This window comes from Rhipicephalus microplus, chromosome 5 (genome assembly GCF_043290135.1).
Source record: "Rhipicephalus microplus isolate Deutch F79 chromosome 5, USDA_Rmic, whole genome shotgun sequence".
Classification (NCBI taxonomy): Eukaryota; Metazoa; Arthropoda; class Arachnida; order Ixodida; family Ixodidae; genus Rhipicephalus; species Rhipicephalus microplus.
The window spans coordinates 79763500-79781875 of NC_134704.1; the positions used below are offsets into that span (position 1 = coordinate 79763500).

Below are 18376 nucleotides of genomic sequence, written 5' to 3' on the forward strand. Positions count from 1 at the left end.
CCAGGAAAGAGTCGTCGTCCTGGTCATCCTGGGGCGGCGGATCGACAGGGGCGCGAGACAAGCAGTCGGCGTCGGAGTGCTTTCGTCCGCTCTTGTAGACGACGGTGATGTCAAATTCTTGTAGTCTGAGACTACACCGTGCGAGGCGCCCTGATGGATCCTTCAAGTTAGCTAGCCAACACAAGGCGTGGTGGTCACTCACGACTTTGAAAGGCCTGCCGTACAGGTAGGGGCGGAACTTTGATGTAGCCCAGATGATGGCAAGGCATTCCTTTTCTGTCGTGGAATAATTGGCTTCTGCCTTCGAAAGTGACCGGCTAGCGTAACTGATGACCCTTTCAAGTCCGTCGGTCCTCTGCACGATCACGGCGCCGAGCCCTGTGCTGCTTGCGTCCGTGTGAATTTCGGTGTCAGCTTCTTCGTCGAAGTGCGCCAGTATTGGCGGCGTTTGCAGGCGTCGCTTTAATTCTTGAAATGCCTCGACTTGCGGCGTTTCCCATTTGAAGTCGACGTCGGCCTTCGTGAGGTACGTCAGTGGCTCGGCGATCCGCGAAATGTTATTCACGAAGCGCCTGTAATAAGCGCAGAGGCCAAGAAATCGGCGTACTGCTTTCTTGTCGGTGGGTGCAGGAAAGTCGGCGATCGCAGCTGTTTTCTGTGGATCAGGGAGCACTCCCGACTTGCTGATAACGTGGCCAAGGAACAATAGTTCCTCGTAGGCGAAGCGGCACTTTTCTGGCTCCAGGGTAAGTCCCGAGGCTTTGATTACCCGAAGAACAGCTTCAAGGCGCCGGGGGTGCTCGTCGAAGTTGGAAGAAAATACGACTACGTCGTCCAAGTAGACGAGGCAAGTCTACCACTTCAAGCCTGCGAGTACTGTGTCCATAACCCGTTGGAACGTCGCAGGCGCCGAGCAAAGACCAAAGGGCATGACCTTAAACTCGAATAGGCCGTCTGGTGTTATGAAGGCAGTCTTCTCTCGGTCTCTCTAGCCTACTTCGATTTGCCAGTAGCCGGTTTTGAGATCCATCGACGAAAAATACTTGGCGTTGTAGAGTCTGTCCAGAGCATCGTCTATCCGTGGGAGGGGATACACGTCTTTCTTCGTGATGTTGTTCAGGCGATGATAATCGACGCAAAAACGTAGGGTTCCGTCCTTCTTCTTCACCAACACCACGGGTGATGCCCACGGACTCGTAGACGGCTGAATGATGTCGTCACGCAGCATTTCGTCGACTTGTTGCTTGATGGCCTCGCGTTCCCGTGCAGAAACTCGGTAGGGGCTCTGACGGAGCGGACGGGCATATTCGTCGGTTATGACGCGATGTTTCGCGAGAGGGGTCTGACGAAGCCTCGACGACGACGAGAAGCAGTCCTTGTATTGGTGGAGTAAGGCTTTGAGCTCCTTTTGTTGCTGCCTGGAAAGGCTTTGATTGACGTCGAAGGCGGGCGCGGACACTGCTGTCGACGTTGCGGCTCCCTGAGAATCAGTGAGGGCGAAGGCATTGCTCGCTTCCACAAATTCGCTTAGATGTGCTACCGTTGTGCCCCTATTTAAGTGCCTATATTCGTTGCTGAAGTTCGTCACCATTACCTTGGCTTCGCCTTTATGAAGCTTGGCTATGCCTCTTGCGACGCACATCTGACGGTTTAGGAGCAGGTGCTGGTCGCCTTCGATGACACCATGTAAGTTGGTAGACGCTTTGGTGCCGACGGAAATGATGACGCTCGACAGTGGCGGGATGGTAACCTGCTCTTCTGTCACATTCAAGGCATTGTGAGCGACGTTGCAGTCTGACGCCGCTGCATTATCCGTGGACAGCGTGATTGACCTGGATCTTAGGTCGATTACTGCGCCTTGCTGGTCCAGGAAATCCATGCCTAAAATGACGTCTCGCGAGCATTGCTGCAGGACCACAAAATTCACAGAATACGTCTGGCTGTGAATCGTGACTCTTGCCGTGCAGGTTCCAGTCGGTGTTATAAGGTGGCCCCCTGCTGTTCGGATATCCGGTCCTTCCCATGCAGTCTTTACCTTCTTGAGCTTAGCGGCGAAGAGACCACTGATGATAGAGTAGTCGGCGCCGGTATCGACAAGGGCGGTGACGCTGTGGCCGTCGATGGTCACGTCGAGGTCGGTGGTTCGTCGTCAGGCGTTCCGGTTAGGTCGGGGCGTCGGATCACGGCTGCGTCGGCTTGGTCCGGTGCTGCTATGTCGCGTCGGCGGCGAGGCTTTGTCGTAAAGACTCTGCTCAGGCGGCGTACTGCGACTACGTCGGGAAAGTTCGTGCGTCGTGGTCGTCGTCATCGGCAGCGGCGGCGGCGGAGGAGGAGGATCTTCGGCATTGCGTCGTGCAGCAACCGCACCTCCATCGGTTGCTGCCTTTAGTTTCCCGGGTAGGGGCTTGGGGATCGGCCCCGGTTAGGGCTGGTGTACTGGCGGCGATCCGGGGAGACGTAGCGGCCAGTCGAAGGTGAACGGGATGGTCGTCGTTGTTGCCACTGCGATCCGGCGATGTAGTCGGCGATGTCGCGAGGTCGCTCACCTGGGCGCGGACGCGGCGCGTTCACGTCGAAGCCACGCAGTCCCATCTCACGGTACTGGCAGTAGCGGTAGGTGTGCCCGGCTTCGCCGCAGTGGTAGCTTGAAAAATTGAATTGCTGCACAAACTTGAAGAAAAAAACAAGAGAGACAGGAAAGAGTGCAGACTACCAACTTGTTGGTAGTCTGCACTCTTTCCTGTCTCTCTTGTTTTTTTCTTCAAGTTTGTGCAGCAATTCAATTTTTCAAGTATGAACCAACTAGTCTGCAAAAAAGTATTGCTTCAGCAGTGGTAGCATAGTGGGCGGTGGTTCGGGGTGCGCCAAACGTCAGTTTTCCTCGGCGAGCGCTGGATTACTGGCGAGCGGGAAGGCGTCGGGGGTGGCGGCGGTGGCTGGCGACGAAACTGCGGAGACGTTGGGTCCTGGTGTTGGCGAGGAGCGGCGACAGGTCGTCGTGCAGTAGCGGCGTAGGTCATCGCCTCCGGTTGGGGCTGTGGCCGTTCAGAAACGCTCAGTGAGCGCTGTAGTTCCTCGCGGACTACGTCTTCGAGAGAGGCGACTTGGGGCTGAGACGATGGCAACATGCGGCGCAGTTCTTCACGAACAATAGCGCGTATGGTCTCGCGCAGGTCGTCGGGGCAGAGTCCTCGGACTTCTGCGACGTCTGGCGACATGCGCCGATCGTATTGGCTGGTCCGCATTTCAAGAGTCTTCTCGATGGTGGTAGCCTCGGAGAGGAACTCTTGTACCGTCTTTGGCGGGGTTCTGATCAGTCCGGCGAAGAGCTCCTGCTTCACTCCTCGCATAAGCAGGCGAACCTTCTTGTCCTCAGACATGTCGGCGTCGGCGTGGCGGAAAAGTCGCGTCATCTCCTCCGTGAAGATCGTTACGTTTTCGTTGGGGAGCTGCACCCGAGTTTCAAGCAGTGATGCGGCTCTTTCGTTCCGCACGACGCTTGCAAAGGTGCGCAGGAAAGCAACGCGGAAGTCGTCCCAGGTTCGAAGCGTTGACTCGCGGTTCTCGAACCAAGTCCTTGCGGCGTCTTCCAGGTAAAAATACACATGACGCAGCTTGTCGTCCGGGTCCCACTTATTGAGGGCTGCGACGCGGTCGTAAATATCAAGCCAGCTTTCCGGGTCTTCGTAGGTCGATCCGCGGAAGGTAGGCGGCTCTTTGGGCTGGTTGACGACCACGGTTGCCGAAGACCTTGCTTCCGTCATCGTGGATGCCGGCTTCGTAGCAGCCTTTGTTTTCTTGTCCTTGTCGGGGAGCGGCAGGTATTCGGGCGGTAGTCCTTGTTGTCTTCGGCTCACTCGAACGACCGGGTCGGCGTCGTCCTCTTGGCGGCTTGGGCTTGGCTCACGGCTGGACGGGGGCGTACGGTACATGGACAGAGAAGCACCTCCACCAGATGTCACGAGGTTGTGATACACGCAGCACTTGAGAGGAAGCACGCAGGAGTCAGGGCGGTGTCAGGCGAACTGTTTATTGGGCGAACTTGTGCCCAGCAAAACAGGGCCAAACACAACTCACAGCAACAGCGGCGTGAACAGTCATCGGCCGACGGAAAAAAAAAGACCCCCAGTGGCGCACTGCGCCGGCTTTTTATACACGCGTCGTAACGCGTTCCATAGTGGCATACAAGATAAACGCGGCCTGCGTTGCGCTTAACAGAAAGTGATAGCGTCTTCCTTCGTAAACCAAAAGAACCGCACGTGTCAATATATTGAAATACATGAGTAAATATATCAGAGTGTATCAGGTTTGTTTGTAAACCTGAAATTGGCTAAATGTGTGGCCATCGTGGCGTTTTATTGGCCAGATTCTGTTGAAATAGACTATTTGCATTTGTGTGCGAACTTATCCCTGATTTTTATGGCAATTTTTGTGCTTGATAAGCAGTGTGCTGTTTTTACGAGCCCTTACGAAGCATCATGTTTCTTTGCGCAGATTTTATTGTGACCTGTAGGGTTTGGAGGAGTACAATGGGAATACATTCCACACGTGCACGTATCCATGTGGGATGTGTTGCTGTCTTTATTGACTTCGTAATTGGCTCATATATTTTGCAGCCAAACTATATATGCCTAGGCGCTGAAAGAAAAAAAATGTGTGTCCGTTAGTCCGTGGTTTCACGAAAAATCCACGCATTTCAACGAAATGAATGATGAGAAATGGCAGAAGCTAGGTCTTAAGGTTCATGATGTCTATGGGGAAGTCGCCGTCTAATGTAAAGAACAGATAGATAGACGGACGGATGTATGAATGGGTGCACGGGCGTGGTGGATGGACGCACGGATGTATGGACGAACGGACGTAGCAAGAGGACAATCGTTGTAGTGTTGTTGTTGTTGTTGTTGTTTATTAAAAAAATAGATACATTTTTATGAATACATTTTTTGCATGTTGAATGAGCGATCGGAGGTCCCAAAGTAAAAACTGTCAGGGGGACCTCTTAACAAAGAGTAAAAAGAGGATTAGCTTTTTAGTCAGCAAACAGCGACGAAATCACAGCAATATTTAAAAGAAAATGGTGCAAAAACGTAGGGCCATATGAGCAACAGTGACAATGTGCTTGAAACAAAGAAACCCAAAAGAAAACATTTAAGTCATAAGTCATTTAACAATAAGACCTTCAAGCGCTTACTAAAGGAGTACATTGAGCATGATTTGAGATCAACAGGCAGCATGTTCCACAGTGTTATGCATGAAAATCTTGCCGTCATTTGACCATAGTTGGTACGTAATTTAGGTAGAAGTAGATTACGGTGAGCTGAAAACCTCGTGTTGTTAGTATTTACAAGACTAACTCCCGAGAAACTGGAAGTGTGTAGTTCATTATTAAGGATACGAAACATGATCGTTAGAATTTATGATACACCAGTCAAGTACTGTCGTATACTTGACTGGTGTACGCATAAATTTGTTTTTTTTACACAGTTGTCGTTTTTCATTGCATAGGTGTTCAGTTTCACGCCTGGTGAATGCGGAAGACAAGCATTCTGCGTGTAAGTGAAGAATTGTACCACAGAGCCACGCCAGGTCCAAGAACTACTTTTCAAATAGACCCTAATCTTCGTGAAATGTCAATACTAGTTGTAGGACTCCCTACCGAATTTCATAACGATTACATATGTACTCCTTTGATACAGCCGTCACGTCGGGTTAGCGCCATTTGGAGTTAGTTGCCACGCGCTGAAGTTGCTTGACGTAGCAGTGCCCAGGCCAAGCATTCTCGCGAGCATCAGCGCTTCATATCAGCTTCTGGAGTTGCTAATACGCATGTTCCAGTCGTCATCTTTGCGCAAGTGCGAACAACTGGTTATACAAACATCTGCAACTCTTCAACTGTGCGTGCAACAATTGTACATATATTTAGCGTCATGTCATGGCGTGTTACTGAATAAAGAAGTGCGCAACACGGTCACCTTACTTCCGCATGCTTCGTATAACGTGATTACGAGATACATCGTATCTGCAAAACTTTTTTTTTGTAAAATAAACCGTGATTGGAAATCAGATTGCGCAATATTCCCTAAGCAAATAAACAGTAATGAAGGTATGACTGCACAAAAACGTAGTACAATTGTTTCTTAAATCCTAATGCCAACAAATTTTTCATTTTGTAGATTATACTGACAGAACTGGAAACTTTAGGAGCACAAAGGATGAACGTGATTTGTCCAAGCTAGGCTATCTATAAAAATTACGCTTAAAACCGGTTCGGACACAACTTGAGACACCGTTTCAAAATGTGTAAATGTTAGTCGTGTGATAAAAGCGTCCCCATGATCACAAACATTCTCATTCATTATACGATTTAAAGTGGGTCATGAACGGGAATTCACGTTTACCCGATGATATCCAGTTCTTCGCTAACTCATCACCACTCACTGCTTGTATATTCAGTTATTTTTTTTTTCTTTTTTCTTTTTTGTCTTCGAACGCGCCATTTACTTCAGGTGTGATCACGTGCGCGGGCACATGGTGGCCTTGAAAACTATGCAGATCACAGCGCTCCAATCGGCCAATGGCTGTGAATTTGAGTACATGACGTGGTTAATGTAATTTGGATAAATTACATGAATCGCACAATAGAGAGAGAACAAATTTTAGCTGCCTTTGAAGATTATCTGCATATTACAGGCTGCATGCTGCTCTGTAATGTTTGGCTCGTGTGTTTTCAGGAGCCTCGACTACCGACCAGAAGCGTTTTATAACCATGCTGATAAAGGTCTGTGGGGGACATTTCGGCTAACGTTGCTAAACGCAACGTTTGAAGCATGCACCTTTTATATGCAGTGTCAGAAAAATAAAAAAAACACAGCAAAAAAGACAGCTTCATCGATCCCAGATCGTGGTTAATACCAAAGTCGCACGTTTCAGTTTCGATGGTTAGTCATCTGTACGGGGTGTTTAGGTGGTGCTTTGTTTAGTTCAGGTCAACGCGTTAAAAATGAGCGGGGCATATGCTGATACCGTCAAGTGTTTTTGTTCTTTAAAATAATTCTCGGGCCTGACCCGAAGCGATGCGGTGACGTTCCAGTTACTGCCGACCGGGTTTGCTACCCACGCCATAGAGTAAGATATGTTTACTGTGTTACTCTATGCCCATGGCAGTGGTTATGAAGCACTTGTGTTCTATTGTATATGCGAGCGACGTGTCACGTGGTGTTAAATGCAAATAGTTACCACAGCCCACATTTTGTGGGATTGTGAACAAATTCCGAGAGACGAAGAGGCAAAGACACTGATGACGATACCACAGCGACTTGCGGGCGCCGCGGGAAGCGACCAATGGGAAAAGCAGCGCCTGAGCGAAAGCGCCAGGTGCTTGCTACCATCCGAGCGCAGGAGCAGGCACGAGTGCCAGCAGAAAGCGGGATTAGCGAGGGCTACTTGCCGAGTAGAGGACGTGACGATGAGGTGACGTGGGACCACATCGCGAAGATCCTCCCCTCGTGGGGCTGGGATGGTCGTCCGCTGGATAATAAATTGTCTTTTCGCTCTCTCACTCTCTCACTTTGGGCGTCAAGAAATATCTGTCAATTGTCGAATGTATGCTTTTGATGTACCGTGACTGATAAGAGATGAATCGTGGCTGCAGTAGGGAACCAAATTTGATCAGTTTTCAGGCATTTTAACGAACGCGCAATCCTTGACCAAAGTGTTCGCTTGTCTTCTTGAACGATGCTTTGTACCTGACCTAATGTAATACAACTATGTCGATCTTTCTACAAATTTGCTTCATTTACCTCTAAGACTTTTGTACGCTCTAGTCTTCTAGTGATTTCCGTGGCTTAAAGATAAAGTTTTCACATGTGAACGCTGCAACATTGCAAAGGAGATTCGGAGTATGGACAATTTTTGCACCAGGCGGCCACGTAGAAAATTTTGTACACATGAGGCAATAAATCAGTTAAAGTAGTGCGTTAATAATAGATCACTAATCAGTGTTTTTTATAACTTTCACAACTAAAGATTCACTCAAGCTCCGCTAGGTGATGGCAAAAAAGAAAGAGCTATGAGGGCTGGCCTTCTCTAAATAAACCTTTAGTTGATAGTCAGTGCCTCGTCGTGCGTTTTCTCATTTTTTGTGTTCTCGTCCGTTATAAATAACTGTTTCACCGTGATCTATAAAAGTCAGCGTGGCTTAGATCATAAGTTTGAATTTACACATTTCAAACTTTGTAGTTTCGCGTGTGAACGCTAAGAGACCGAAACATGAAGGTTCATTGAAGTACCGGATTCCAAATGACCCGAAATTTTCTTTGAACGTGCGAGCGTGCGTTTTCGCCTGTGTTTGAATTTGTGCAGCTTGTGTGTTTAAGTCCGGGGTTATGGTCGACTGACTCGCAGGATATTTATTTCTCGTGAGTCTACTTTTGGCGAGTTCATGCAAGGCGAGTTGCATGGTAACGCGATGTTCCCTGCAACAGTCCTGTGCTTCCTTGGTGATGCAGCTTTCTCGAATGACCGGAGCATGATGTTGCGTCCGCTTCAGTGCTTCCTCGTCGATACCTTGCTTCGAAACGTGCACCGGTACGCGCACGTGCGCTAATACCATTGCTGCAATTTGACGCTGTGACTGCACCTTAACTGTTTACGTGATGGCCACGACAACTAAAGACTTAGTTTACACTATTATATGAGCATGCATGCCACTTGCTCCCAGCTTCCTTAGTGCACTCGTGCGCAAGTTTTGTGACGTGATAATATTGGGTTTCGCATCTCAACTAACCAATTTTGAGAAAAAGCTATATACTCTTGGTCTTTTTGTTGACTTCCGCAAAGCATTCGACACCGTGCACCACAGTGTTCTTTAAGAAAAACTTAATAACTACGGTGTCCGTGGCGTTGCCAATAGGTTAATTCAAAATTACTTAACAGACCGCTATCAGTATGTCGCTATTAATCAAGAAACATCTCCCCGTGCGAGGGTCAACAAAGGTGTCCCACAAGGATCGATACTTGGTCCTCTGTTGTTTATAGTTTATGTAAATAACTTGTGTAGCATTCCGAATTCTCCTAAGTTAATCATGTATGCTGACGACACCAATATATTTTTTGCTGGTTCATCGATCTCTCAACTTGAAAAGTCTGTAAACACATATTTAAATAAGTTGTCTTCCTGGATTAAACTAAACAAGTTGCGGCTAAACGCGAGTAAAACTAAATATATATTGTTTGCACCCATTAATAAGCCACGGAATATAAGTCTAAGTGTCTCCTTTGAGGGTCAGACTTTAGAACAAGTCAAGGTACAGAAATTATTGGGTGTGTGGTTCCAGGAAGACCTTTCCTGGAATGAACATATAAATAAATTGGCAGCAGATCTAAGTAGAAGCGTTGGATTTATGTACAAACTATGTCCGTTATTACCACTTTGGCTAAAGAAAGCGTTATATTATACACTGATATATTCCAGGCTAAGTTATTGTGTCTTATGTTGGGGAACAACGACGGCTCAAAACTATAAAACATTACTTACACTACAAAAGAAGGTACTAAGACTATTCGAGGGATATTACGGTATGCCACAAGGTCTTAGCGCACGTCCGTTATTCCCTAAATATCTCATATTACAAGCAAACCAAATATACTATTATAAGTTATTATTGTATATCCAAAATAATAAACTATACCCCATGTACGATTCTTCTCGATGTGCTGAGTACTATCTCCGTACACATAGTATAAGAACACCGAAAACTAGAACAACCTATGGTCAACAACATATTGATTATCAAATACCGAGTCTCCTCAACAAACTGGGTGACGTACTTGAGCTAAATAAGAAAACTTCCAAAAATAAGTTCAAGGAATTTCTCCTTTATAATTGTATTGAATACACTTAATACAGAAATTTTGATTATTTATTACTTTCTGTGTCCCAATTGCTTAGAGTACACTATTTGTGTCCTTTTGTTGTTGTTTTTTTTTGCTTATTGTTTGTTCAAGGTGCTTAGGAATGTATGTGTCTCCAGATGCTTTCCTTACCTCACCTATTGTATATATTGCGATGTTTTTTAGGTATTTCATTACTATTTACTGTCCTGTTCTTTCTTTATATTTGTGATGGTTACATGTGTGATCAGAATTTGCAAATTGTATCTGTATATAATGATGTTCTCTAATTGCGGCTAAGTTGTGTATGACATGTTATTTTTAGTTTTTATTTTATTTTATTTTGCCAGACTGTATTTCGGAGCAAAAGCCTCCGTCAGGCTATGTAGCCTTTTGCTTTTGCTTCGTTTTTTCTGTTGCACGCACAGAAAAAGAAAATAAATCTCAAATCTCAATCTCAAAACCCTGATATCATTATGAGAGACGCCGTAGTGGAGGGCTCCGGAACCGACGTCTGCTATTGCGTTGATTGATTGGTATATGGGGTTTATAGTCCCAAAACCACCATATGATTATGAGAGTCGTCGTCTGCTGTCGCTGCTTTCGCTCTACTTCGAGTCTCGTTTTTCTTGCCGGGCCCAAGTAAAGCAAGTCTATCGAGACGCGGCTATTGAATTGTGTTTCCTTTCGAATTACCATTATGATTGCGAGGCGTTGACCACTGAGCTACCGAGGAGTACTTCCTTCCGAATGGTTCATAAAAGACTAATTAGGCTCACGTTAATAAAGATTAGGCGGATGAAGTTTTCGGAATCTTCCACTACTACTTTTCTTGTAAATATATCGTAGTTCGGGCCCTCGAAACTGCAAAAAAATATTATTAACCCATTTCTGAGGCGTGCCAAGCCTTAGCAATGGAAAGAGACATGCCGTGCCCGTGTACTATGAACTATCTTTAGCACCTGTGGTCGTATAAGGTATAATTTGACAGTGCATATATACCGATGGCTCCATGAACCGCCACTGTTAGTCAGGTGCAGTAGTTGTCCCAGCAAGAGGTGTTACCATCAGCTTTAGGACTGACCACTCCACGGCATCTACAGCAGCGGAACTAGCTGCTTTGTGCGCTGCACTTTGTGTGATCAATCGGGAACCACCGCAACAATGGTCAATTTTCAGTGACTCAAGGGCTTCCCTACAACCTGTGCTCTCAGCACTGCGCCGCGGGCTGTACGAGCAGCTTTTTTCGAAATCCGATGCCTTCTGCACACTTCACACAAGAAAGGGCATCATGTGACGTTTCAGTGGCTGCCAAGTCACTGCGGCGTCAGAGGGAACGAACATGCCTATACTGCCGCGCGGGCAGCTCTTGAAGGAACACGTGAAGAAGCCATACCACTTTCGCGGACCGATGCAGCCAGTTCTCTTCGACGACTTGCGCGTGAAATCACGTTTTCACTATGGTGCCCACCAAGCAACGAGACGAATCGTCAACACCACCTGTCCTCTTTGATGGCTCTACGCATACCCTCTGGGCTCGACCGAAGAGAATCCGCCTTTCTTTATCGCTTATGGCTAGGAGTGACATTTACAAAATCTTATTTTTTTTTGTCATAGGAATGGCCGACAACGCTCTCTGCGTTGCCTGTCGTTCCGAAGAGGCGCTACACCACATCCTGTGCGACTGTCCGTTGTATGACATCCAGAGACAGTCACTGGTGTCCGTTCTTGCGCGCATCGACAACAGCCAAATGCCTGTGGACACTATTCTATCAAGTGCCCGAGAGAAGACATTGCAACAGAAGGCGACAAAAGCTCTATTGAAATTCCTACGCGACACGTACTTGAACAAGCGGCTGTAACAGCAATGTCACACACTGTGAAAGACAAGACCGGACCATCACTTAGTGTGCGCGCGTGTGCTGCCAAATGTGCTGTGTTTATCTCTCTTCCCTCTCTGCTCTCTATCTTTCATCTCTCCCATCCCCATCCCATGCGCAGGGTAGCAAACCGGCTGCCTATAGGTTGGCTAACCTCCCTGCCGTTCTTTTCCTCCAATTTTTCTTCCCTATTTCCTAAGTTGAAGCGCACCTGATATGGTGCAGCTTGTTCCATCGAGATGTGGTTACCATCACTGGAAATTGAACCCGCGACCTAGCCTGGGGCAGCTGAACGTAAACGTACACTGGCAGATATTGCCAAAGGATGGTCTAGTGCATGTACCTCACGTGGTTGTGCTCCACAATTCTCCGCCTCTCCCAAACATACTTTCCAGCTCTATCCTTCAAAGATGCGTGCCTAGCCTCAAACATTGCCATCTCTTGGGTTCATTCATCAATCTATACGACCAAAGTAAGGCTTCAAGCGGCAGCAATAACACCAGAAGCACTTTAAATTCCGCCTGGGACGCCCTTAAAGCCGATGACCTTTATGAGGCCGACCCGAGCAGCTTTGGCGGCCCAAATATCTTTCAGGAAAAAAAGAAAACAGAAAAAATGACGCGGAGCTTCACCATTACGTGATCCCCCTAAAAAAAAAATCTTTTTATGCTTTCCGAGCCATCAATCTCAATTCTGAAAAGCATGCAAAAAAGAAGGACGCATGCATGGTGAACGGAATACCAGAGCAAAGAAGTTTAAATGTGTACCCAAAGAAAATTCGACGTGGGCCGCATGATATCTTAATAGAAGTCAAATCTTTTGCGGAAGAATGTTTAGTGTACACAGCCGCAGTGACAACTCCGCTAAAGTACTTAGAGAAAGTAATTCAAAACAAAGTGTATATGGGATATATTTTGATTTTATTTTTCCAGTGCCCTTGCGTAATCAAGATGAATGATTCACTGACTTCTTCGAGGTAATGAAACGCTCGCAGACTGTGTTACAATTTGTTTTTTTCTGTCCGCGGTTGTCTGCCTAAATACTTTAGCTTTATTCTTTCATCAGCGCGTACGTTTTTTTTTAAGTGACTGCATCTTTCGAGGCACCGGGTTCGTTAGGAAGGATAATTGAAAAGTCCCATCTCTCAAGCAAACGAAAGACCCCACTTTTTCACACGTGATACCTTTGAGGCATGCTGAGTGTGAGTAATTGCGCGATAAAATACGGAGCGTGGAAAGGCAGGTGCAATTGAGTGGACGTTAGATAGCTAGTGGTGTTTGATGAAGGCTATGTCAAAGTAGTAGTCTACGTTCTCATTTGGTGCTCATTGCTTCCAAGCTCGAAATTTAAGGTGACTGGCTTCGATTGTTTTTTTACAAAAATTGAACATGTTTGACACACTGAAGTTCTTTTCTACCTTAACAACGCTGAAACGTGATAAGTGGCTTTTCTACGAATATTTAAGTAATTAACGTAGAACTGATGAAAAAGATGCAGATGATGGTAATTGGTAACGAAGTTCCAGGTGATGGTAGTCGTAACAAATACCCCGTACGAAAAATGATGGGTGGGATTCATTTGAACAATAAAAGACGCGCCTTCAGTGGTAGGATATCCACAGTGTGGTCTATAGAACACACATTAGTGATTTTAGAAGGCTGTTGTGGTAAGTTAACATATTCGATGCGCACTAACCAGGCTTCTCCAGCAACGTCGGCAGGAAATGAATTTGAAAAGCAGGAAGGTGAACCAATGCTCACCTCCTTTGCTATATATAACCAAATTTTTATACTAACCACTTACCCATAAAGAAAGAATCGTTTGAGCGCAATTGGAGGAAATGAATGGAAAAAGAGGCAATGCAGACTTGCATACATCACTGCTGCAGATAACAAGTCCGGCCAAATGACGCCCCTCGGCGCATGCGTCATTGTAAAACTTTCCTTCTTTCTCTCCTCTTGCTTTCCTATATATATTTCCGAGCTCGAAATAAAGGCGGTTGGTTTGCACTGCCACATCGACTGATTTCCTTGTCACCGCGGCCGGCCTATGGCCGGTAGAACGTAACAGTGGCGACGAGAATTCTACAGCAGCAAGAAGGCCAGCATATGCCCACAAGCGACGGCCTGCAGAACGAACCCACCAGCCATGGCACACCAGCTACCGGAATTCGAAGACGCAAAAGATAAGTGGCAGGCGTACTTGGTAAAGGTGGAGGCTTACTTTGAAGCTAATGATGTGAAGGACGATGCTAAGAAGAGGGCCCTGCTGGTAGCCGCGCTTGGAACAAAGACAATTGAAATCTTGAACGGGAAAGTAGCGCCGAAGAAACCTAATGCTCTGACCTACGCGGAAGTTGTGCAGACGTTAAACAGCTACTACGACCCAGTGCCGAATGAAATTTCAGAAAGTTTCAAATTCTTCCATCGCTGCCAGCAAGAAGGGGAGTCTGTGCATGCATTTATTGTGGCAATTCGACAGATGGCCCAGAATTGCAACTTTTCGACGATGCTGGACAGAATGATAAGGGACCGTATTGTGTGTGGAGTCAGGTCCAAGAATTTGCAAAAGCAGCTGCTAGCAAAGAAAGACCTTAATCTTCAAGAAGCCGAGGCCCTGGCCCTGGCCGCAGAAAGCGCCGAACGCGATTCGCAAGGTATTACTTCGGACAAAGAGCAAGCGAGTTTGCTCAAGTTGAGTGCTCAATATGAGTCGCGCGCGAAGACGGCGGGCGTACAACAATGCAATTGTTGTGGAAAGCAGGGTCACAGAACCAATGCTTGTCGCCTAATCCAGCGCAGATGCTTCAAATGTACACGGCGAGGGCATTTAGCCAGAATGTGCGCGGTGAACGACAAAACAAGCAGAATGCTAGCAGTGACAGCACAGGCGACAGAAACGGAAGACAGTGATAACAGTGCGTCGCAGATTTGGTCGTTGACCACTAAGCGCTCGCTCATACCCCCTATAAGAAAGGAATTCGCGTGGAACGGCATTCAAGTAACGATGGACATCGATACGGGCTCGCCTGTTTGCGTCATTCCTAAGAGCATCTACGAGACGTACTGTCATCAGTGGCCGCAGCTACAGAAGTCAGAACTACAGCTTTCATGCTATCTGGGCAGACTTCCGCTTCTCGGCGCAATAACAATGCCGGTTTCCTACGAAGGTACAACAGTGCAATGTACCTTGACTGTTTTAGACTGCGAGGGGCCCAGTCTTTGCGGTCGGGATCTGCTGAAAAAATTAACCGACGAATGTATCCAGGTTCTCAACGTGTATCCGCAGCCTTCAAGGTCAAGCCAAGCCCAGGAGGTCATTCCGAAGCTGCTCCAGAAAAACGCTGACCTTTTCACTGAGGGCACTGGTCTCATGAAAGGTCCGCCGGCCCGACTGCATATCAAGACCGGATCAACCCCCAAGTTTTTCAAGGCAAGAAAAATTCCTTTTGCACTTCGCGATAAAGTGTCAAAGGAGCTTGACAGATTAGTATCCGCTGGCATAATCTCTCCAGTTCCTCATTCCGAATGGGCGACGCCCATTGTTCCAGTTTTGAAGAAGGACGGAACGGTGCGCATATGCGGTGATTTCAAGGTGACTTTAAACCCAGTGTGCGAGGTTGAGCAGTACCCATTGCCTGTCATAGACGACATATTTGCAAATTTACGTGGAGGGAAGAAATTCAGTATATTGGACCTTCGCGATGCATACAACCAGGTCGAGCTAGATGAAGACTCGCGGAAACTAGCAGTGATAAATACACCGAAGGGGCTGTTCTGCTACAATAGATTGCCGTTTGGCATCGCGTCAGCTCCTGCGATATTCCAACGGAAGATTGAATCGGTGCTACAAGGGCTGCCAGGGACACAGGCATATCTGGATGATGTGCTGATAGCCGAGAGCAACAACAATGAAAATGCTAATCTGGAAGCAGTGTTGCAGCGATTCCGCGAGTACGGCATCAAGCTTCGTGCAGAAAAGTGCAGGTTTTGTGAATCGTCGGTGACGTATCTGGGACATCGTATTGATACCGAGGGACTACATCCGCTCGAAAAGAACGTCGACGCAATCAGACTGGCCCCGTTGCCACGAAATGTTGCTGAGTTGCGATCCTTTTTAGGAATGGTCACTTTTTACAATAAGTTTCTGCCAAATCTTTCCACTGTGCTTGCACCTTTGTATAAGCTTCTTGAAAAAGGCGCAAAATGGGTTTGGCACACGAAAGAAAACTCGGCATTTCAGAAGGCAAAGAGCGCTTTGTGTTCGGCCCCAGTGCTAACGTATTTTGATCCGCAGCTGGAGTTGCTGCTGGAATGCGACGCTTCCCCTTACGGTGTCGGTGCTACCCTGTTTCACCGTATAAATGGCGAAGACAGGCCAATTGGGTTCCGGTCACGAACGCTCACCTCAGCTGAAATGAAGTACTCTCAAATCGAGCGAGAAGCTTTAGCCTTAGTGTTTGGCGTGACACGGTTCCGCGATTACCTCTTGGGTCGGGAGTTCACGTTAGTAACAGATCACCGTCCTTTGCTGGGGCTACTGAGACCGGACCGTCAGACTTCTGTTATGGCTGCCGCACGCATTCAGCGATGGGCGCTTTTGCTCGGCGCGTATAAATACAAGCTTATTTGTAAACCCGGCAGTCAGATGTTAATCTCTGATGCCCTAAGCCGCTTACCACAATCCTTGCAGGAGCCGGAAGCAGAAACGGAAAACCTCACGGAAATGGTGCTTCTCATTGACCAGCTGGACGAGCCCGCGGTTTCGCACAAAGAACTTCAAGCACTCACAGAAGCGGACGCCGTTTTACAAGAAGTATGTAGGTACGTGACTGAAGGATGGCCTTCCGTCGCGGGTGACAGCAGAGAAATGGTCGAATACTGGAAAAGGCGACATGAGTTGTCTGTCGAGAAGGGCATGTTATTCTGGGGCCATCGGGTAGTGATACCAAGAACGGCGCGTGAGAAGCTATTGAAATTGTTGCACGAATCGCATCAGGGAGCGTCCACCATGAAGACAAGGGCAAGGGTTAGCTTTTGGTGGCCCGGTCTGGATCAAGACATCCAGAGGGCCGCTTCAGACTGCAAAAATTGTGTGCAAGCTTTGCCTATGCCCCCGGAACGGAACCGCGTCAGTTGGCCAATTTCGCGTGAGAGGTGGTCGCGGTTGCACGCAGATTACGCAGGACCTATTTCCAACAAAATGCTGTTGGTAATCGTGGATGCACACAGCAATTGGATAGAAGCCATTCCAGTATCGCGAGCAACCGCTAATGCAACGGTGGATTCTATGCGAACCTTGTTCAGCCGTTTTGGATTACCGCGCACCATAGTTACCGACAACGGTACGCCTTTTACAGGGGCAGAATTTGCTCAATTTGTGCAGAAAAATGGAATCGAGCACATTCGTACCCCTCCTTACCACCCTCAAAGCAATGGGCTCGCAGAACGCGCCGTGCGAACCCTTAAGGATGGGTTGAAGAGAATGCCCGGAGTAGAACTGTCAACGGCTCTGTCAAGAATTCTTTGTAACTATAGGAATTCGCCACAAGCTTCAGGGGTTTCGCCGTCTGAGCTACTTTTGGGTTACCGTTTGCGTACTAGACTGGATATTTGCTTTTCTCCCAGGAACCACGAATTGCCGAAGAATCCAGGTGCTGAGTCTGCGAGTTGGTACTTCGCTCCTGGAGATGCCGTCTATGTGCGCAACTACGGTGTTGGGGACAAGTGGACGCCAGGCAAAGTGAAATCGACGAGTGGGGCACGTCTCGTCACTGTAGCAACGGAAGACGGCGTCGTTCGACGTCATGTCGACCAGGTGCGAAAACGTTCATCCGACACAGGTGCAAGCCGAGAAACAGCGACTCCAGAAGAACCGCCACCCGAGGGACAACACCGAACCACCCAGGATGCTCCGAAATGCGAAGCGGATGACCTTTCCGAAAGCCCTGTCCCCGAGTTACGTCGGTCCACAAGAATCAGAAAGCCCGTGGAACGCTACGGCTCCTAGGGGGAAGGAATGCTGCAGATAACAAGTCCGGCCAAATGACGCCCCTCGGCGCATGCGTCATTGTAAAACTTTCCTTCTTTCTCTCCTCTTGCTTTCCTATATATATTTCCGAGCTCGAAATAAAGGCGGTTGGTTTGCACTGCCACATCGACTGATTTCCTTGTCACCGCGGCCGGCCTATGGCCGGTAGAACGTAATAGTGCAGCGTCGCATATTAAGCTATTGTTCATCGTGGTGCACATAAAAGCAATCGTGCTTTTGTGACTCAAAACTCAGTTACAATTTCAACTCAGTTACAATTAAAGTCAGTTACAATTTACAAAACTCAGTTACAATTAATTTTCATGTATTTGTATAATGAAAATTATCGATCAGGTCACTCTAGTGTCTAGTTCGACTCTAGTGCCTAGTCACATTTATATATGTGGACCACTTTTTTTAAAACCAATGTCACGTTTCTCAGCAGGAATTGCAGTTGAGTTCTTGTACCCTAAATTTTATTAATTTCTTTATCGAAACATTTCTGTGGATTTAAAGCAGCGCACAAACTTTGTTACACCGTCAAAAGAAGCGGCAGTGAGAAGTGCTTGCGGCGT

The 18376-nt window shown here is 47.4% G+C and overlaps 1 protein-coding gene across 2 annotated transcripts; it reads left to right on the forward strand.

The window, feature by feature from the left end:
* The first annotated feature begins 13779 nt into the window (after window positions 1-13779).
* LOC142817842 (uncharacterized) lies at window positions 13780-17925 on the forward strand. Of its 2 annotated transcripts, none has more exons than XM_075895723.1 (2): window positions 13780-16594; window positions 17399-17925. In XM_075895723.1, the coding sequence occupies exons 1-2, from the start codon at window positions 13920-13922 to the stop codon at window positions 17778-17780; spliced, it is 3057 nt and encodes a 1018-aa protein (XP_075751838.1). In that variant the 5' UTR covers window positions 13780-13919; the 3' UTR covers window positions 17781-17925. The 2 variants fall into 2 exon arrangements, with proteins under 2 accessions (XP_075751838.1, XP_075751839.1); XM_075895724.1 differs by having other exon boundaries at window positions 13780-15203; window positions 16464-17925.
* The last annotated feature ends 451 nt before the right edge of the window (window positions 17926-18376 follow it).

Coding starts and splice junctions, on each gene's coding strand:
- LOC142817842 (XM_075895723.1), top strand. CDS start 13,920: ATGGCACACCAGCTACCGGAATTCGAAGACGCAAAAGATAAGTGGCAG. Junction 16,595..17,398: donor GTTTTACAAGAAGTATGTAG/GTACGTGACTGA, acceptor CTTTTCTCCCAG/GAACCACGAATTGCCGAAGA.